Source organism: Pseudophryne corroboree, chromosome 7 (genome assembly GCF_028390025.1).
Source record: "Pseudophryne corroboree isolate aPseCor3 chromosome 7, aPseCor3.hap2, whole genome shotgun sequence".
Lineage (NCBI taxonomy): Eukaryota > Metazoa > Chordata > Amphibia > Anura > Myobatrachidae > Pseudophryne > Pseudophryne corroboree.
In genome coordinates, this window is record NC_086450.1 from 375946926 (window position 1) to 375970012 (window position 23087).

General features: G+C 45.8%; 1 protein-coding gene across 1 annotated transcript in view; it reads left to right on the forward strand.

Annotated features, from left to right (window-relative positions):
* The first annotated feature begins 1337 nt into the window (after positions 1-1337).
* LOC134945327 (cytochrome P450 2K1-like) overlaps positions 1338-23087 on the forward strand; it is a 228138-nt gene continuing 206388 nt past the window's right edge. Inside the window, exon 1 of the mRNA XM_063934531.1 lies at positions 1338-1596. Within this exon, the coding sequence (XP_063790601.1) occupies positions 1408-1596 (189 nt within the window). The 5' untranslated portion in view covers positions 1338-1407. The remainder of the gene's footprint in view (positions 1597-23087) is intronic.

Below are 23087 nucleotides of genomic sequence, written 5' to 3' on the forward strand. Positions count from 1 at the left end.
GGCGGGGATGTGCTGCTGTCAGTAAGGCAGGGATGTGCTGCTGACAGCGAGGAATGGATGTGCTGCTGTCAGCGAGGCAGGAATGTGCTGCTGTCAGTGAGGCAGGGATGTGGAAGGGATTTGCTGCTATCAGTGATGCAGGGATGGGCTGCTGTCAGTGATGCAGGGATGGGATGCCGTCAGTGATGCAGGGATGTGCTGCTGCCAGTGAGGCAGGGATGTACTGTTGTCAGTAAGGCAGGGATGCGCTGATGACAGCGAGGAAGGGATGTGTTGCAGTCAGTAAGGCAGGGATGTGCTGCTGCCAGTGAGGCGGGGATGTGTTGCAGTCAGCGAGACAGGGATGTGCTGCTGTCAGTGAGGCAGGGATGTGCTGCTTCCAGTGAGGCAGGGATGTGCTGCTGCCAGCGAGGCAGAGATGCACTGCTGTCAGGAAGGATGCAGCCGCAAGGTGTAGGGTCGCGCACACACTGCGGCCAGTGCGCGTGTGCAGACCACCTGAATGCAGCCGCTGTGTACAGACGCGTGGCTGCATTTGGGTCTGAATGACCCCCCAAGTGTGCAGATAAGTATGAGGCATCAAGGCTCAGCACAGGGGTTAATAGATAATGGTTTAAGAACAGAGATCTCATGTGTTGGCAAATGTATGATAGGCATAAAGTCCCCCTTACTGCATCCAAATATTGATTCCTTTATATCACACAAAACATGCAAATCCTAAATTTCCTGACTATGGGCCTTACTCAACTTCAGTCGCAACTGCTAACACTCGCATGCTGGGGGCTGCCCAGCCTACAAATGCCCGCCAGCGGTGTGATTGCATCACTGAACTAGGGATGCTCCCCTGTCTGCCCAGCCTGGCTGCGAAGGCAAGCGCAGGGTGGCCATGTTTTCCGTCATGATGTCACGCGGCCGCCTCTATTTTCGCTGCAAAGCCACGTCTCAGCCCCAGACCGCCTCGCAAACACCTCCAGCTGTCAATCAGGCAGAGTTGTTCGCATTAGTGAAGTGCGATAGCATCTCACTGCATATGCACGCGCAGTACGGGTCCTGCGTTTGTGCACTGGGCATATAATCGCCAGTATGTGATCCTTACTGAGTAAGGCCCTATAGACAGACTATTATCCATATATCCTAATAATTATATATCATTTTCTTTCCAGAACACTTTTACTTTAAATCGCCTTGGCACATGGTGGGTTACCTTAAAATACCCTAGACGATACAGCAGATGAAAACAGCTTTGTGCCCAAAAAATGAAGTTCAGCCAATCGTGTTTCGTTGCAACAAGCCAACCAGGATGTGGGTGTTTCCTAGTAAAGAGAAACACATTTTAGGAATGTTAACTCCAGTGTAAAAGTGTCTATATGACAGGAGAGTAGGAAAGCTCCATAACAGAGCTGCAGGATGACGTTTATAACTGACTCTCTGTCTAGGGCCGATGTGTTACTGTGCCTGACAGCCTGCATTGCATTCCTCATCTACTGGATCAATGGCTCTAAGAAGAGAAATATGCCTCCTGGACCTACCCCTCTCCCCCTCATTGGGAACCTCCACTCGATGGACATGAATAGACCCTACAAGTCACTGATGGAGGTAGGACACTGATTATGTGAATATACTGCATTCTATAAGCATGTCTACAAAACAGAACTTGTTGATTTGTAGCACCTGATGTTTTCCTCTGACTGTAATCTATATCATACCTATTAATGTTTCTGCAACTACTGTACTGCTTGAATTTAATTTTTGCTATTCCATAGTAATGGCCATCGTCCATCGATGATTCCAAATCATTGATGATCTATGGACGATGTAGAATACTTTTGCCATTGATGGTGATGGGGAGGGGAAGGGGGGGACCAAATGGCTGCCCAGTGCCCTCCATTGACAGTAAAGAACATCCAGATAGCTTTTTTTTCTCCTCTACTCGGAGCATAGATCCGCCCCCAACACCCACGAAGCCACTCCTCCATTCGCTGATTTGTCCGCACCACACTCCATAGTAAAGCAGGGATGACCATTGGTTCGTGAAACCATCGATGGATTCCTAACTGATGGTTTTATGCCATCAATATTGCCATCAATGTTAACCCAACAATTGCCATCCCTACTATCCCAGAACCTCATCTGACTTAAATCTATGTAAATACCATATACTGTATGTATCTGCAGTTTGTCAGAAATTATATGTGTACAATGGTATTTTTCTAGAAAAATAGGTTCAGGACCTCCTGGGGTGGGCAGAGTTGTGGGCAATGTGGGAGGAGCTACAGTGGGTGGGGGTATCTTTGTAAGAATAAAGAATTTTCCTTTATAAGAATAAAGAATTTGTGCACACCGTTGGCGCGTGCCAAAAAAGAGTGTGTAGCCTCACTGCAAGGAGCGTGGCCTTGCGGCAAGGGGCATGGCCTTGCAGGAAAAGACAACATTATATCCCAGTTTTGCAACCTGCACACCCAGACATGGGGGGTCATTCCGAGTTGATCGCTCGCGAGCTGTTTTTAGCAGACGTGCAAACGCTAAGCCGCCGCCCTCTGGGAGTGTATCTTAGCTTAGCAGAAGTGCGAACAAAAGGATCGCAGAGCGGCTACAAATAAAAATTGTGCAGTTTCAGAGTAGCTCCAAACCTACTCCTAGATTGCGATCACTTCAGACTGTTTAGTTCCAGATTTGACGTCACAAACACGCCCTGCGTTCACCCAGCCACGCCTGCGTTTTTCCTGGCACACCAGCATTTTTTCGATCACTCCCTGAAAACGGTCAGTTGACACCCAGAAACGCCCCCTTCCTGCCAATCACTCTGCGGCCAGCACTGCGACGGAAAAGCTTTCCTAGACCTTGTGTGAAACTACATCGGCCATTGTGAAAGTACGTCACGCGTGCGCATTGCGCCGCATACGCATTGAGCCGCATGCGCAGAAGTGCCTTTTTTTGCATCATCGCTGCGCAGCGAACATTTTCAGCTAGCGATCAACTCGGAATTACCCCCATTGATCACCACTGGAAAAATAAATCCTGATTCATGCCCCTTACATTATTTGTAATTTTACCTCTTTATAGTAATGCTCTTTACACAATATGACACACACCATAAGGCAGTGCTCAAAGTGGGCCGGTATACTCCGATATGGCATACTGGCACTTCGAACACTGACTGAAGACCCCTGCCGCCGCATCATTTCAAATTTGGCGCTATTCACGCGCCAATTGGAGCTCTCAAACTGGTAGCCAATCAGGAGCGGCCGCTCTTGTTTAGCTGACGATCCGCGCCAGATTTTAAATTGTGGCGGTCACAGACGGTCCAGAGCCGCACTGAAGGCCACAGCCGACCACAGCCTCCTCACCACCGCCAACAGCCTCCTCCACACCACCCCCCACAGCCTCCTCCTACGCTGACCACAGCCTCCACCGCACCGCTGCTGCTCATTAGATAATCTTTCCCTGCTGCCTTCCTCGCTCCCTACTGTATGTCCTTGTTGTCCCTCTCTCTTTCACTCTCCTGTCCCTATGTCCCTGCTGTCACTCCCTGTCCCTATGTCCCTCTCCCTGTCCCTCTGCTGTCACACCCTGTCCTTTTGTCCCTCTGTCACTCTCCATGTCCCTACGTCCCTCTCACACTCTTTTTGTCCCTATGTCACTCTCTGTTCCTATGTCCCTCTGTCACTCTCCTTGTCCCTATGTCCCTGCTGTCACTCTCCCTGTCCCTGAATTTTGGGTCCTGCGTGGCATAATGTGAAGTTTGGCTCATACTGTGTGGCATAATGTGAATTTTGGCTCATACTGTGTGGCATAATGTGGATTTTGGATCATACTGTGTGGCATATTGTGAATTTTGTCTCATTCCGTGGGAATTTTGGCTCATACTGTGTGGGACAATGTGAATTTTTGCTCGTTTCATGTGGCATAATGCGTAAGGGGCACCAGTACTAGATAGTATAAGGGGTCCTACTATTGTGGTGCATAATGCGTATAAGGGATATATGGTGTGGTACACTATACATAAGTACACGCCCCTTTTTGAGTGGCCACACCCCCATTTCCAAAGCACGTGCGCCCTCGGTACACGCATAATTGAAGCCTTCGCTTTTCCATACCCCTACTTCAAAATTTCCACTTCGACCACAGACCATAATGCCCATTACACATTATGGGGCGTATTCAATTGAAGTTGGAAACTGGCGTCTTGTCGGAAAGATGGCAGTTTTCTACTTTTTTAGGTCGGAAGGGGTTCTGACCTATTCAAGCGGGATGCAAATCCGACTTGTCGGAAAACACGTGGATCGGCGGATTAGCCGCGGATCCATGTGTTTTGGCGAATTTCACGGTCAAATCCGTCAGGTTTTGGTCCCGGTTCCGACAATATCAATCCGACTTTAAAATACCGCTCATTGAATACTGGGATGTCGGATCCTTTCTGTCGGAAATGATCCGACATCTATTGAATACAGCCCTATGCACATGCCATAATGCCCATTACATATTATGCCACAGACTGTAATGCCCATTACACATTATGCCACACACAGTTATGTCCCTGACATCATTTTAATCCCCACACAATAATGCCCCTTACAAATTATGCCCCACAGTAGGGCTTCTAATTACTTTTAAATTACCTGCTAGTTGTCAGGGTTCTCATGCTCGTTGCCAGGGGTTTCATGCTCATTGCCAGGGGTTTCATGCTGATTGCCAAGGGTTTCATGTTCAATGCAGGGGTTTCATGCCCTGGGTTCCGTGCTCGTTGTCAGGGGACTCACGGTCGTTGCCAGGTGTCTTATGCTTGTTGCCAAGGGTTTTCTTGCTTGTTGCAAGGGGTCTCATGCTCGTTGCCAAGGGTTTCATGCTCATTGTCAGGGGTTTCATAGGTTTCTGCAACTTCTCCCAGCGGCGCCAGTGTTCCTGCCACTTTCAGGTAACACTATATTTGCCTTCACTGACTGGCATCTGTCTCCTGCTACGCGGCGGCCATTTTTAGAGGGCCTTTTTTACACTGGCTGCAGGCGGATGTCTCCGCAACTCCTGGCACTCCTAAGCCACTGCGGGGGCTGTGAGAGCTATTGCTACGCCACTGAAGCACCAACCTTAATAAAAGAAAACTTTACTTGCACTGGTGGCCCTGCTGACAGGACATTCTGGAACTCCGTTACTAGAGACGTCATTTTTAAGAAGACCTTCAATAACTGCACTCCGGAGCGTTCCAGCGGGTGTGGTTCATCAAATCGACAGTATCTAGGTCGACAATGTTTAGGTCGACCACTATAGGTTGACAGTCACTAGGTCGATATGGATGGAAGGTCGACAGGGTTTCTAGGTCGACATGTGCTAGGTCGACAGGTCTAAAGGTCGACATGAGGATTTTTTTTTTTTGGTGTCGTTTTCTTCGTAGAGTGACCGGGATCCCAAATTAGTGCACCGCGTCCCCTCGCATGGCTCGCTTCACTCGCCATGCTTCGGGCATGGTGCCTTCGCTCCGCTACCGCTTCGCTCGGCACAGATTACCGTTCCAATCGTAGTCCACGTGGATCGTTAAGTATGAAAAAATAAATAAAATTTTTTAAAAAAAACTCATGTCGACCTTTAGACCTGTCGACCTAGCACATGTCGACCTAGAAACCCTGTCGACCTTCTATCCATGTCGACCTAGTGACTGTCGACCTATAGTGGTCGACCTAAACATTGTCGACCTAGATACTGTCGATCTTCAGACCGGATCCCGTTCCAGCCATAGGCATAGGGACAGTAGGTGCAGGAGGTGCAGCTGCTACAGGGCCCAGGTTGTCTCCGGGGCCTTGCCCTCCCCCTGCACACACACTGACTTCTCCTGTGCCCCGTCTCTTCTCTTTTGGCAGTGTGCTGCTGCATGCACATTTGCTGTTGGTGTTAGTGCTGGGTCTGTCTCTCCGTTCATGCTGGTGCTAGCAGGAGGCGTGGCATTGTTTAACCTGGTCATCTCGGCATCAGTGGGGATGGAGTGACGGAGCCGGCCGGGACACTGGCAGCAACTGTGCGGCAGCGCACTGCTAGAGGAGAGGCCACGGGCAGAGGAGGTGAGTGCCGCAATCCACTAAGCTGTGAGGGGGTGTGTGTGTGTGCGGGAGTCGGGCGGATGTGATGAGGTGCGCGGGGGGGGGGGGGGATAGGGATAGCTTTGCGGTGCAAGGGTGGTGGGGGTCCTAAAAAGTTTGCTATGGGGCCCCATTGAGAATAGCTACGCCCCTGGTTCCAGCCTAACAATAGCCTTGTATGTGCTAATGCTAGATTGGTGATGCAGTTTTAGATATATTATTAGTCAGATACATGTAATTCTTTGTTCAGCTGACATTTTTGCTCACATGTTTCTGGTGTAAATGTGCTACAACCAGGGGCAGATTTGGAACTTAAGGTGTCTCTGTAAAATATTGTGAAAGTTACTTCAACTTGGCATATGTCCCAATTGTCCCATTTTTTGTGGAAATGTCATGATTCATAGGCTGCAAAAGGGGTGGAGTTCTGACTACAAATGGGTGGATTGGTCAGGGTTTCGGCAGATCATGAGCAGGGCCTGCTGTTTCCCTTTTTGGCATGTGTAAATAATAGGAGGTAAGTGTGACCAAACCTGGTACAGTCAGGATGGGATACAATACATGGTCACTCCATTCCGCAGCTGTATTCTTGCCCATTCCTGGCAGGTCCTCCATACTATCCAACTGGGCTAGGGTCTGCCCTGTCGCTCACTGCAGTGGGAGCTGTTGGAGTGGTGGCATGCACCCCAGCTCCCACTGGGCATGCATGTTGAGATGTGATAAACCCTACTAGATTATTATATAGGTATACACCAAGTGGACAAATTATTATGACCACCAGGTGATGTCTTAATGTGTATATAGCTGAGTACACACTGGCCGATATATCGGCCATTCAAGCGTGAGCCTGTCAGAGGGTGTCTACCCCCAATATGTCTCTGAACAATGTTGATCACAGACATATGCGGCATAGCCAATGGCCACTATGGGGTGACGGAAAGGACCCGACAGCTCTCTATTCAATGCAGGCCAAACCCGCCCATTCAGAACAGTGTCAATCCGACTTTTTTTAAAGTCGGATTGACATTGTCGGAAACAGGGCTAGAACCTGTCGGGTTAGGCCCCGCTTCCCACAATACACGCGGCTCGGCGACTGAAGCTGACAGTCTTCTGACAAGTCGGATTTCCGGACTTGTTGGAAGAAACGTACCGACATTGAATAGGTCGAACTCGAAATCCCTTCTGACCTCAATCAGTCGAAAACTGTTGTCTTTCCGACAAGACGGCAGTTTCCGACTCTTATTGAATATACCCGTATATCTGCAAATATGTCAGGCCATCTGACTGTGTGTACACTTGCTGCAGGGACCGCTGGTGACTGACATCTCAACTGTGTAAATACCAAATTGCTTTCCTAACAAATATTTAAAATGCCCGCTCTAATATATACTGCAGACGCCAGGAGCATCTGATTACCATATACAATAAAAGTGCGCTGTACGTCGCAAAACACTACATCCCTTAAGAGAAAAGAATACACCCACACATTATCTGAGTTCCAAAGCTCATTGATGTATATATTTGTTATTAAAAGGATATGTATTCAATATATCACAATGTACAGTATACATATAGTTACATGGTTACAATTTATACAGTAAGCAGTTAATACAAACTAAATCAAATACATACAGTTACAGGCCAGCATACAATACCATCCCTCAATGCATCCTCCGCTCCATATATCTCTCTCTCTCAGCAAATAAATACAGGAACTGATCTGGCACCATCTCCATCATCGTCTGGGACAAAACAGCAACTCCTGTGTGTCTGATCAGCAATGTGCTATCTAGTTTGGGGGAGTGCACACATCTAGTCTAAGGGAGGGAACTTTCTCATTCATGATGAGTCACTGGTCTGTTCGTATGCTAACAAAGTTCAGCCTTGAAGACATCAAAAGGGCTGGCCTGAGTTTCCTGTCCACCAACTGCTTGGAATGTCCATTGTTCTAATAAGAGTGACTTTAGCTTTCATACATTTAATCATAACTACTTGTTGCAATGTCCTACAACTTAATAAGAAGTATAAAATTAATCTACACAATAATCTAGTTACTGTAATACCAAGCACGACATGTCTATCTTGCTCTGCTCCAATAATACACATACATTACGTTACTCCATTATATAATTTTAAATCATTATGATGTTTGGCGCTTGATATGTTATAATTATGTGCTGTATGAAATATGTGTCGAATCTATCTCTGTGGCAGTTCTGTGTAAATGCGTATGTTACCATATATTGCTGTGCTCGCTGCGCGTATTTGCAAGCATAGCAACTCATAATGTGTGGAGTCTGTATGTTCTCTCTATGTAATATTTTTGACTTCGACAACTGAGTGAGCACATTTCAATGCCTGCCCAGTTGTGACATCAGGATCGACACATTGGGCGGACGATTGGTAAGTGGGTATGCACTTACTAGTCGTCAGAGAGGCCGGCGGAATGGTGGAACGGGCAATCCATCAGCCAGGTGTGTACCCAGCATAAGAATGGAAAGGCGAAGGTAAGCAGAGACCAATGCCGCGTATCACTCTTGAAAAACTTGGTAAACAAAGCGATCTGATGCACATTGCATGTGAATGATTGTTAACGCTCATAGCAGTGGTGGGAGCATTAGCAAAACGGCTGCACTGGCGAATTCCTTGAGGGCAGCAGTTGTTAAAGTGTACACAGGGCCTGATTTATGTTTGTAACTAAAGCAAAAAAGCATGAAACTGGGCAAAACCATGCTTGTATTATTACAGTACTTACAAACATGAATCAGGCCCAAAGAGTGGATCAGCAGGCAAAAAACTGGGCCTAAGCACTAGGTCCTTGGTTATAAATGGCTTCTGGATGTTTGAGCGGAACAGAGAATCGGTAGACTTATTCATTCCCACAGATGGGTAACAGTGTATCAAAGGACGTAAGGGGGCGGAGCTTACCACAATCTCTGTGTGTTTGCTCCACTGTAAGTGCCGGAGAGGAGCGCAATCAAGTGTTGTTGTAGTTTATAGTCACACAGCTGCCGGCGCCACAGCCTGTGCGCAGCGGCAGCCGGCAGCAACAGTCAGGTACAGCAGGGATGCAGAGCAGGGGAAACCCCTCTCCAGCCTGGCGCCTCCCTGCTTTGCATCCCTCTGCTGAGTGGGTAGCGCCAGGCCTGGGTGAGGCAATGGAAACAATAGAACAAAAGCATGGATTCTTCTTGTATTGTCACAACTCTCCAGGTTAGTGGAGGCAAGCAATGGTAGGTGAGGCATACTATTCATTGAGAGGACATCTGAATTGGTCCCTGATTTAGATTAATGTGATGCACTGAGAATGAATAATGTTTTGTGAATCCCTGGTAACTGGCGCAAAGCGAGAGCAGCCCGCGAACTGGTTCACCACAACAGAACCTCACCAAAAGCTCAAATAATTTCACGGTTGTAACTACACATTTGTGGGACCCAAAATGGCAGGCACTTTCAATATCTTAATATAATATATACGTAAATATACTCGGCAAAAAAACATCCCTGAGGTATACGGGGGTGGTGGAATTCCAAACCGCAACGTGGATGACCTTCTTCCTTTTTCTGAAGTATTTTCTCTGACCCTCAGGTTGATGTTAGCATGAAAAGAAAATTGTATATATATGTGTAATAATGTTTCAAATGATAAACAGGTCTCTTTCAAGGTAAAAGACGTTCACACAGCAAGGACAATGCACATCCACTGGAGAGGCGTACCCAAACTCACTTTCCAAACGAAAGGAAAAAACCTATAAAGGTATCTTTTATCCACCTCTGTGCCAGAAAACATTGATTTGAATGAAGACCCCCTTTACCAAGAAGATAGGCGTACCTCACTCACACAAGAGAGGTGTATTTGAAGCACATAAAGGTATCTTTTACACTGTATAGGGTGAATATAAGGCGTACCCTACTCACGGCAATAAAGATTATGGCCCTCATTCCGAGTTGTTCGCTCGGTAAAAATCTTCGCATCGCAGCGATTTTCCGCTTAATGCGCATGCGCAATGTCCGCACTGCGACTGCGCCAAGTAAATTTGCTATGCAGTTAGGATTTTTACTCACGGCTTTTTCATCGTTCTGGCGATCGTAATGTGATTGACAGGAAATGGGTGTTAATGGGCGGAAACAGGCCGTTTTATGGGCGTGTGGGAAAAAACGCTACCGTTTCCGGAAAAAACGCAGGAGTGGCCGGAGAAACGGAGGAGTGTCTGGCCGAACGCTGGGTGTGTTTGTGACGTCAAACCAGGAACGACAAGCACTGAACTGATCGCAGATGCCGAGTAAGTCTGGAGCTACTCAGAAACTGCTACGAGGTGTGTAATCGCAATATTGCGAATACATCGTTCGCAATTTTAAGATGCTAAGATTCACTCCCAGTAGGCGGCGGCTTAGCATGAGCAAATCTGCTAAAATCCGCTTGTGAGCGAACAACTCGGAATGAGGGCCTATGTTCAAACGCATCTGGGGTTCTTTCGATGGACAACCGTGTTGATCATTTACATCAGTTTTTTCATATATGAATGTTCCAACATGGGCGTCTAACAAAAATATAAATCACGATCAATCCATAAAAAGTCATTTATTAACAACTGTCGTCCTGAAACAATTCACCAGTGCAGCTGTTTTGCTAATGTTATTACTGCTGCTGCTATTATGCATAAAATCACCTGGTGGTCATAATTATTCACCCATTCAGTGTATAAGAACTCTTACTTTAAACTATGTTTAAATAAAGCTCGGTTTGTTATACACTTGATACATGCTACATGCTAAGGAATTATAGGTCCTGAATAAGACGCATTTTAACCTGAAGGTATCCTCTTGTGTACACTTGAGACGCTGTTCGGGTGTTCCCGCCAGCCTCAGATTCCATGTCGAGGCCGAACGTCATCCTCCCAGATTCTTGTGGGAATGGATTCTATATATGGCGCCATGGTCGTCACTTGGTGCCGGTTTATACTAAAGCACACTGCCGTTTGCTTTGCTGTATTTACTGTGCTGTGTCCACAAGTGGCTATGCTCTATAGTGACTGTATATATAGATACACTGCACGCTGCTGTATGCTGCACTATACTCTGCTGTATTAGCTGTGCTGTGTCCACAAGTGGCTGTACTCTATAGTAACTGTATATAGGTGGCAAACTGCATGATGCTGAATGCTGTGCTATACACTGTACTGTTTTAGCTGTGCTGTGTCCAGACTTACAAGTGGCTGTGCTCTGGATAGTGACTGTATAGAGGGCACGCTGTGGTATGCTCTGCTGTACTCTGCTGTAAATTATACTGTTTGGTGCACTTTACCTTAGTGCACTTTGTTCACATGCATCTATAAGCCCTGTGGTCCACACAGTTTGAACCGAGCTGCAAGTTAAAAAACATAAAAATATAAATAATATCCATTGTTTGTACTGTTTGGTTCGCTTTGTTCACATGCATCTATAAGCCCTGTGGTCCACACAGTTTGAACCAAGCTGCAAGTTCAAAAAAGAAAAAAAATATTTAGATCTTTTGTTTGTATTGTTCTGTGCACTGTACCCCAGTATGCTATGGCAATGGTTATATAGATGTGCTATAAACTGCCATATGTTTATGCCGCAGCTCTGTCGCTTAGTAACCAGTCAGCTCGCTGCAGCATTTGGCCAGTGTTGGTGAAAACATTATTGTAAGCTGTGAGGTGGTCATGACTGGAAATTAATGTTATTGAGGTTCATAAAACGTTAGGAACAAAAAAATGGCCAAAATATGTGTATTTAGCTTTTTTTTGTCAATTTGTTAACAAAAAAAATCAAAATCCAGTAACAGCGGTTCCAAAACCGGAAGATGAATCAGAGCCAAATCCAGAAAAAATGGTCCGGCGCAACTAAAAGAGAATGAAAGGGGAGAATCAAAAGCTTCTCAAAAGACAAACTTTTAAACTTCTATCTGGTATTATACCATATTTTACCATTGTTTTATCTTGTACTAGTATTTAGTACTCATAATTCGCCTGGTCACTAGCGATTGTATCCAGCATTGCAGGGGTTTCTTTTTTCCTGTCTCTTCCCCCATCTGACCATCTCTCCCTTTCCAATGTCTCTCTGTCCCTAACTCCCTCCAACTTGTCTGTTAGGGTCTCCTGCCCTGTGCTGCCACGTCGTCATGGCAACCGGGAGACAAGTGCTAGCGGAGTGACCTGAGCGCAGCTGATACTCCGGTTCGGGTCTTTTGCTGTGCAGTGGTTATAGGCTCTGTGCATGGCAGGGGATCCGGTGCTGGTTTTTGTGCTCACAGTCTGTGAGGTCTGAGTGGGGCGTGGACAGCACCTGCTTTATAAGGCCTCTTCTCAGGGTAAGCAGATGCTGCTGAATCTTTGTTGGTTAGTCAGTTTCTGAAAGTTAGCCAGTACTGTGTAGCTTTGTATTTGTTTGTTGCTTACTGCAAATAGGCCTGGGGATTTGGTATTACACTCTGCCAATCCAGACCTAGCAGTAAGACTGGAGTCAGTCGTTTAGCTTGCTGGGGTTCTGTTACTACTCTGTGAACTTAGCAAGTTTGCGGCTGTATTCTAAGACTTGCCTGTCTAATCCTGTCTCACTGTGCTAGGTGTCAGGGGTCAGTTTAGTGGCAGTAAGCTGAACCTGTGCACTGCAAGTTAGAATTAGGATTGTGGAGACTCTCCTTGTGTCTATCATTCCATCTCTGACCAAGGAGTTTACTGCCACACCCGTTGGTAACCCTTTAGGGTTTTGCTGTTGCCCTTAGCAACAGCATTTCGGGTTCTCTACGTATTAAAACACAACATCTTGCTTTTCCCATCTGAGCAGTTCTAATACAAGGGAGATACCCAGTTCCTTAGCCTCTGGGCTTCTCTGTTCACTTTGTGTGTATTTTGTTAACCTATCACCTTCTGTGTACGTTATGTCATATTCCCCAGTCTGTCTGTAAGTCCATTTGTTTTGCATAACAGTTCAAACACCAGTACATTCCTGCAGGCACTGGAGTGCATAACAGTCCTGACACCAGTACTTTCCTGCAGGCACTGGTGTGCATAACATTGTCTCACTGTTACTTTCTCTCTCCCCTGTGTCTCTCTGTACATTTATGCATCCCCATGTCTATCTTTTCCTCTCCCTTCCCACGTCTTTCTTTCTTTCTTTCTTTCTTTCTTTCTTTCTTTCTTTCTTTCTTTCTTTCTTTCTTTCTTTCTTTCTTTCTTTCTTTCCCAGTATATCTCTCTCTCCATATATCTCTTTTCTTCTGTGTGTCTCTTTCCTCCGTATACCCCTCTCTCTTCCTCTTATGTCTCTCTTTGTCCCTACATGTATTTCACTATCCCTCATGTCTCTCCCCGATGTTTGTCTCTCTTCACCAATATTTCTCTCTCTCCCCCCTGTCTCGCTCTCTCTCACCTCTTGTCTCTCTCATTCCCCCATGTCTCTCTCCACGTATGTCTCTCTCTCTCGCTCTCTCTCTCTCTCTGTATCTCACACAAGGGCGTAGCTACCATAGGTGCAGACAGTGCAGCTGGTATGGGGCCCAGAGCTGAGAGGGGTCCACCTTCCCTGTCAAAGTTACATGTGTTATATAATTGTTTTGCCTTTGAGTGGTACGTAGGGGTCCTTTCAGACTTTTTCCTTGGGGCCTGCAATATATCTAGGTATGCCCCTGGTCCTGCTTAGTGTAGTTTGGTATAAAATGAACTGGAGAGAATTTTAATGTTATATAATATGAACCGGGGCACTGTAATGAGGCACAATATGAACGGGGAGCACTATATAGCATACTGTGAATTGGGGGTACTGTGCGGCATAATGTGTACTGGCAGCTCTGAAATGTGACATAGGGTGAATTGAAGCACTAATGCGATTCATAAAAGAAACTAGGGCTCTACTATGGTTTTAAAAATGAACTAGGGCACTATTACAGGGCATACTATGAACAACAGCTGCAGAGAAGTGTCTCTCTAGAAGCATTGGGACAGGGGCCCCTTCAAAATGTTGAGATGGGGTTCATAAAGTTCTGGCTACGCCACTGATCTCACTCCTACCCTTCATGTCTCTCTCTTTCCTCAACAACTCACTGCGATATCAATGTCCAAACATCCTCTTACTACTATACCATATCTTCAGCACCAGTCTAGTGGGATGTAGTTGATGGAGTTAGATGCAATTGCATTTTCCTGTGGAAAAATCACAGTTAAACAGAGGACAACCAGCAAAACGTTTCAACTGTAACATAAAAAAACTGCTTTCATCATCTCATTGTCCTATAATCCCTACAACTGCCCCCATATCCTTCATAATTTAATTCAAGCTACTCCCTTTCAAAACATTTTCACTTTCATACATCTCTAACTCATCAGGTCTGCATCTCCTTCAACCACATCTGTACTTCTTCTGTTATAAGCTTCAACATACCAGCAGTAACTGGTGGAGTTTCAAAATAGTACAGTATGTGTAGGGGGGTCATGAGAAAGCAGCACAGTGCCTAAAATAGTGAGAGCATAACCCTGATATTATTAGAGTTTCTGCCTAAGCTGTAAATATGACCATTGCTCATGGAAAAAGGAGCAAGACTTTACGCCTTCCAGGAAGCGGGAAAGATGGATACAATATATATATATATATATATATATATATTAGTGATGAGCGAATTCGGATCCTCGGGATCCGAACCCGCCCGAACTTCACCTTTTTTTGCACAGGTCCGAGCAACTCGGATCCTCCCGCCTTGCTCGGTTAACCCGAGCGCGCCTGAACGTTATCATCCCGCGGTCGGATTCTCGCGAGATTCGTATTCTATATAAGGAGCCGCGCGTCGCCGCCATTTTTCACTCGTGCAATGGAGATGATCGTGAGAGGGCGTGGCTGGCGTCCTCTCAGTTTCTATGTTCAGTGGGCTGCAAATATCTGTGCTCAGTGTGCTGCAAATATCTGTGCTCAGTGTGCTGCAAATATCTGTGCTCAGTGTGCTGCAAGTGCAAATATCTACGTTCTCTGCCTGAAAAACGCTCCATATCTGTGCTCAGTGTGCTGCAAATATCTGTGATCAGTGTGCTGCAAGTGAAAATATCTACGTTCTCTGCCTGAAAAACACTCCATATCTGTGCTCAGTGTGCTGCAAATATCTGTGCTCAGTGTGATAATTGCTTTATTGTGGGGACTGGGGACCAGCAGTATTATATAGTAGGAGGACAGTGCAGAGTTTTGCTGACCAGTGACCACCAGTATACGTTCTCTGCCTGAAAAACGCTCCATATCTGACTGTGCTCAGTGTACTGCAAATATCTGTGCTCAGTGTGCTAATTGCTTTATTGTGGGGACTGGGGACCAGCAGTATTATATAGAAGGAGGACAGTGCAGAGTTTTGCTGACCAGTGACCACCAGTATATGTTCTCTGCCTGAAAAACGCTCCATATCTGTGCTGCATTGTAGTATATAGTAGGAGGACAGTGCAGAATTTTGCTGACCACCAGTATATATATATCCGTACGGTACAGTAGTCCACTGCTCTACCTCTGTGTCGTCAAGTATACTATCCCATCCATACCTGTGGTGCATTTCACTTTTGCACAGTTTGCTGACCACCAGTATATAATATATAGCAGTACGGTACAGAAGGCCACTGCTCTACCTACCTCTGTGTCGTCAAGAATACTATCCATCCATACCTGTGGTGCATTTCAGTTTTGCACAGTTTGCTGACCACCAGTATATAATATATAGCAGTACGGTACAGTAGGACACTGCTCTACCTACCTCTGTGTCGTCAAGTATACTATCCATCCATACCTGTGGTGCATTTCAGTTTTGCACAGTTTGCTGACCACCAGTATATAATATATAGCAGTACAGTACAGAAGGCTACTGCTCTACCTACCTCTGTGTCGTCAAGTATACTATCCATCCATACCTGTGGTGCATTTCAGTTTTGCACAGTTTGCTGAACACCAGTATATAATATATAGCAGTATGGTACAGTAGGCCACTGCTCTACCTACCTCTGTGTCGTCAAGTATACTATCTATCCATACCTGTGGTGCATTTCAGTTTTGCACAGTTTGCTGACCACCAGTATATAATATATAGCAGTACGGTACAGTAGGCCACTGCTCTACCTACCTCTGTGTCGTCAAGTATACTATCCATCCATACCTGTGGTGCATTTCAGTTTTGCACAGTTTGCTGACCACCAGTATATAATGTATAGCAGTACGGTACAGAAGGCCACTGCTCTACCTACCTCTGTGTCGTCAAGTATACTATCCATCCATACCTGTGGTGCATTTCAGTTTTGCACAGTTTGCTGACCACCAGTATATAATATATAGCAGTACGGTACAGTAGGCCACTGCTCTACCTACCTCTGTGTCGTCAAGTATACTATCCATCCATACCTGTGGTGCATTTCAGTTTTGCCCAGTTTGCTGACCACCAGTATATAATATATAGCAGTACGGTACAGTAGGCCACTGCTCTACCTACCTCTGTGTCGTCAAGTATACTATCCATCCATACCTGTGGTGCATTTCAGTTTTGCACAGTTTGCTGACCACCAGTATATAATATATAGCAGTACGGTACAGTAGGCCACTGCTCTACCTACCTCTGTGTCGTCAAGTATACTATCCATCCATACCTGTGGTGCATTTCAGTTTTGCACAGTTTGCTGACCACCAGTATATAATATATAGCAGTACGGTTCAGTAGGCCACTGCTCTACCTACCTATGTGTCGTCAAGTATACTATCCATCCATACCTGTGGTGCATTTCAGTTTTGCATAGTTTGCTGACCACCAGTATGTAATATATAGTAGTACGGTACAGTAGGCCACTGCTCTACCTACCTCTGTGTCGTCAAGTATACTATCCATCCATACCTGTGGTGCATTTCAGTTTTGCACAGTTTGCTGACCACCAGTATATAATATATAGCAGTAAGGTACAGTAGGCTACTGCTCTACCTACCTCTGTGTCGTCAAGTATACTATCCATCCATAACTGTGGTGCATTTCAGTTGTGCGCAGTATATATAGCAGTAGGCCATTGCTATTGATATATTACTGGCATATAATTCCACACATTAAAAAATGGAGAACAAAAATGTGGAGGGTAAAATAGGGAAAGATCAAGATCCACTTCCACCTCGTGCTGAAGCTGCTGCCACTAGTCATGGCCGAGACGATAAAATGCCATCAACGTCGTCTGCAAAGGCCGATGCCCAATGTCATAGTAGAGAGCATGTAAAATCCAAAAAAATAAAGCTCAGTAAAATGACCCAAAAATCGAAATCAAAATCGTCTGAGGAGAAGCGTAAACTTGCCAATGTGCCATTTACGACACGGAGTGGCAAGGAACGGCTGAGGGCCTGGCCTATGTTCATTGCTACTGGTTCAGCTTCACATGAAGATGGAAGCACTCATCCTCCTGCTAGAAAACTTAAAAGAGTTAAGATGGCAAAAGCACAGCAAAGAACTGTGCGTTCTTCTAAATCACAAATCCCCAAGGAGAGTCCAATTGTGTTGGTTGCGATGCCTGACCTTCCCAACACTGGACAGGAAGAGGTGGCGCCTTCCACCATTTGCACACCCCCTGCAAGTACTGGAAGGAGCACCCGCAGTCCAGTACCTGATAGTCAAATTGAAGATGTCACTGTTGAAGGACACCAGGATGAGGATATGGGTGTTGCTGGCGCTGGGGAGGAAATTGACAAGGAGGATTCTGATGGTGAGGTGGTTTGTGTAAGTCAGGCACCCGGGGAGACACCTGTTGTCCATGGGACGAATATGGCCATTGACATGCCTGGTCAAAATACAAAAAAAAAATCACCTCTTCGGTGTGGTATTATTTCAACAGAAATGCGGACAACTGGTGTCAAGCCGTGTGTTGCCTTTGTCAAGCTGTAATAAGTAGGGGTAAGGACGTTAACCACCTAGGAAGATCCTCCCTTATACGTCACCTGGAGCGCATTCATCACAAGTCATTGACAAGTTCAAAAACTTTGGGTGACAGCGGGAACAGTCCACTGCCAACTAAATACCTTCCTCTTGTAACCAAGCTCCTGCCATCATCTGAAGCAAGAGGTGGTAATGAGGTGGAATTCAACCCTCTATATGCTTCAGAGGATGGAGGAGCAGCAAAACGCCATTCAAGCCTATACAGCTACCTACGATATAGGCAAAGGAGGGGGAATGCACCTGACTCAAGTGCAGTGGAGAATGATTTCAACATTGTGCAAGGTTCTGCAACCCTTTGAACTTGCCACACGTGAAGTCAGTTCAGACACTGCCAGCCTGAGTCAGGTCATTCCCCTCATCAGGCTTTTGCAGAAGAAGCTGGAGAGATTGAAGGAGGAGCTAAAACAGAGCGATTCCGCTAGGCATGTGGGACTTGTGGATGGAGCCCTTAATTCGCTTAACCAGGATTCACAGGTGGTCAATCTGTTGAAATCAGAGTACTACATTTTGGCCACCGTGCTCGATCCTAGATTTAAAACCTACGTTGTATCTCTCTTTCCGGCAGACACAGGTCTGCAGAGGTTCAAAGACCTGCTGGTGAGAAAATTGTCAAGTCAAGCGGAACGTGACCCGTCAACAGCTCCTCCTTCACATTCTCCCGCAACTGGGGCTGCGAGGAAAAGGCTAAGAATTCCGAGCCCACCCGCTGGCGGTGATGCAGGGCAGTCTGGAGCGAGTGCTGACATCTGTCCGGACTGAAGGACCTGCCAACGATTACTGACATGTTGTCTACTGTCACTGCATATGATTCTGTCACCATTGAAAGAATGGTGGAGGATTATATGAGTGACCGCATCCAAGTAGGCACATCAGACAGTCCGTACGTATACTGGCAGGAAAAAGAGGCAATTTGGAGGCCCTTGCACAAACTGGCTTTATTTTACCTAAGTTGCCCCCCCTCCAGTGTGTACTCCGAAAGAGTGTTTAGTGCAGCCGCTCACCTTGTCAGCAATCGGCGTACGAGGTTACTTCCAGAAAATGTGGAGAAGATGATGTTCATCAAAATTAATTATAATCAATTCCTCCGTGGAGACATTCACCAGCAGCAATTGCCTCCAGAAAGTACACAGGGACCTGAGATGGTGGATTCCAGTGGGGATGAATTAATAATCTGTGAGGAGGGGGATGTACACAGTGAAAGGGGTGAGGAATCGGACGAGGAGGAGGAGGTGGATATCTTGCCTCTGTAGAGCCAGTTTGTGCAAGGAGAGATTGATTGTTTATTTTTTGGTGGGGGCCCAAACCAACCAGTCATTTCAGTCACAGTTGTGTGGCAGACCCTGTCGCTGAAATGATGGGTTTGTTAAAGTGTGCATGTCCTGTTTATACAACATAAGGGTGGGTGGGAGGGCCCAAGGACAATTCCATCTTGCACCTCTTTTTTCTTTCATTTTTCTTTGCATCATGTGCTGTTTGGGGACTATTTTTTTTAAGTGCCATCCTGTCTGACACTGCAGTGCCACTCCTAGATGGGCCAGGTGTTTGTGTCGGCCACTTGTGTCGCTTAGCTTAGCCATCCAGCGACCTTGGTGCACCTCTTTTTTTCTTTGCATCATGTGCTGTTTGGGGACTATTTTTTAAATCTGCCATCCTGTCTGACACTGCAGTGCCACTCCTAGATGGGCCAGGTGTTTGTGTCGGCCACTTGGGTCGCTTAGCTTAGTCACACAGCTACCTCATTGCGCCTCTTTTTTTCTTTGCATCATGTGCTGTTTGGGGACTATTTTTTTAATCTGCCATCCTGTCTGACACTGCAGTGCCACTCCTAGATGGGCCAGGTGTTTGTGTCGGCCACTTGGGTCGCTTAGCTTAGTCACACAGCTACCTCATTGCGCCTCTTTTTTTCTTTGCATCATGTGCTGTTTGGGGACTATTTTTTTAATCTGCCATCCTGTCTGACACTGCAGTGCCACTCCTAGATGGGCCAGGTGTTTGTGTCGGCCACTCGGGTCGCTTAGCTTAGTCACACAGCTACCTCATTGCGCCTCTTTTTTTCTTTGCATCATGTGCTGTTTGGGGACTATTTTTTTAATCTGCCATCCTGTCTGACACTGCAGTGCCACTCCTAGATGGGCCAGGTGTTTGTGTCGGCCACTTGGATCGCTTAGCTTAGTCACACAGCTACCTCATTGCGCCTCTTTTTTTCTTTGCATCATGTGCTGTTTGGGGACAATTTTTTTAAGCTGCCATCCTGTCTGACACTGCAGTGCCACTCCTAGATGGGCCAGGTGTTTGTGTCGGCCACTTGGGTCGCTTAGCTTAGTCATCCAGCGACCTCGGTGCAAATTTTAGGACTAAAAATAATATTGTGAGGTGTGAGGTGTTCAGAATAGACTGGAAATGAGTGTAAATTATAGTTATTGAGGTTAATAATACTATGGGATCAAAATGACCCCCAAATTCTATGATTTAAGCTGTTTTTGAGGGTTTTTTGTAAAAAAACACCCAAATCCAAAACACACCCGAATCCGACAAAAAAATTTCAGGGAGGTTTTGCCAAAACGCGTCCGAATCCAAAACACGGCCGCGGAACCGAATCCGAAACCAAAACACAAAACCCGAAAAATTTCCGGTGCACATCACTAATAAATAAATATATATATATATATATATATATATATATAGGTATCTCTGAACCAACCGCACACACTGTAAGTCCAATATCGGAGTGCCAGTCACATAGCGAGTTGCAATATGATCCAATAAGAGGCTGGCACCTCCATTTTAATGCAAAAAACTTTATAAGTGATAAAAAGTAGTACAAAAGCACATGTACAAAAAATGCAGCAGAGGCATGTTGATGGGTATCAGACGTATGCACATGGGGTACCTGACAGCTATACCAAGTAGCTACAGCAGCAGCACAACAGCAATGAGATGTAAATGGCACGCCTCTGCAAGCTGGTAAGTCAACAGCCGTTCGTATAGCACCTTCATCCTGGACAACCAGCATATGTCCCAGGTGCGTCATTTAAACCCTGCTAATGAAACAAACATAACTCACCTGCGGTGGCATCACCCACTGCTCAAACACCTCCAACCATAAGGAAGCCGCCAGGACAGGAAGTGTCGCAGTACATACGTTCCACTCCCGGCCAATCTCGGCAGCTACCAGCAGCGTCTGGCGGCGGAAGTGATGCAAGAGCTCACTTCCACCCGGACCCGGCATGACGCTGCAGGAAGCATCCGGCGGTAGCCGTGGCAACCAGCGCAGCACAACATAAACATCAAGAGCCGTTAAAGTACCTTTGATACAGGCACAGACAGCACTCAAATAAGTGCACAGCTGTGCCACATCAACAGAACCGGGCACCTGAATACTAACAATAACACATATAGTGTAAACAGAATAGCACACATGATACATAAAGACAAACAAAAAAGAAAAAAATCCCAGAATATGGAGCATGCAGGAAAAAAAAGGGGTTATCAAGGGGTGTCATTCCGAGTTGTTCGTTCGGTAAAAATCTTCGCATCGCAGCGATTTTCCGCTTAATGCGCATGCGCAATGTCCGCAGTGCGACTGCGCCAAGTAAATTTGCTATGCAGTTAGGTATTTTACTCACGGCATTACGAGGTTTTTTCATCGTTCTGGTGATCGTAATGTGATTGACAGGAAGTGGGTGTTTCTGGGCGGAAACAGGCCGTTTTATGGGTGTGTGTGAAAAAACGCTACCGTTATGGGAAAAACGCGGGAGTGGCTAGAGAAACGGAGGTGTGTCTAGGCGAACGCACGCTGGGTGTGTTTGTGACATCAAACCAGGAACGACAAGCACTGAACTGATCGCAGATGCCGAGTAAGTCTGGAGCTACTCAGAAACTGCTAAGAAGTGTGTATTCGCAATTCTGCTAATCTTTCGTTCGCAATTTTGATAAGCTAAGATTCACTCCCAGTAGGCGGCGGCTTAGCGTGTGCAAAGCTGCTAAAAGCAGCTTGCGAGCGAACAACTCAGAATGACCCCCTATGTTAGCAATTGGGCAAAACCATGTGCACTGCAGGGGAGGCAGATATAACATGTGCAGAGAGAGTTAGATTTGGGCGGGTTGTGTTCAATCTGCAATCTTAATTGCAGTGTAAAAATAAAGCAGCCAGTATTTACCCTGCACAGAAACAAAATAACCGACCCAAATTTAACTCTCTCTGCAAATGTTATATCTGCCCCCCCTGCAGTGCACATGGTTTTGCCCAACTGCTAAAAAATGTCCTGCTGCGATCAACTTGGAATTACCCCCAATGTTGTTAACACTTTTGAAGGGAAAAATCGTCAGTTAAGTGGCTCTAGTCCCTCAGGTGAGACAGAACCTAGACGGGCTATCCAATGAGCTTCACGCTATAACAACAGCTTGTTACGGTCACTACCGCGCCTCAAAGGGGGAATGCAGGCTATTGGCATACGTTTAAAATCTTGAATTGAGCTGTAAATATGGCCATTGCTCATGGAAAAAGGAGCAAGACTTTGCGCCTTCCAGGAAATGGGAAAGATGGATACAAATATATGTGTGTGTGTGTGTGTGTGTATGGGCACACTAATATCCTATTATGTATATAGAAAAATCAAAATTAACCCAATCAGAATCCAGTTCACATCCAATTCTCAATCTGCTGCCATCTAGTCCAGGGCTATACTACTCCCTGGAAGATACAAAAGAAAAATATAGAAAAAAGACAGCGCTGACAGGAGACTTGGATGTGACAAATGTACTATTTAAATTAAAACAAATCTAAAAAATGTACATACAATCAATTAGTATTTAATAAATACCGGCCAGCATTAACCACAATTGGGATATATAAACCAATTCTTATTATATAAAAAAAGATAGAAGACCAGGAACGACCATTATATTTAGAGCCTCATACTTATTCTTTATCCTAACGACTGTGTAATTGATAAAAGGATCCACAGCTGGACAAAGTCCTCTAGTTTCCACCAATGTGGATTTAATAACAATAGTCTCTCATTGGGAGGATTCCATGCATTGAAATAAGCGCTTTTAGCAATGGTTCTTAGTCCTGGCCA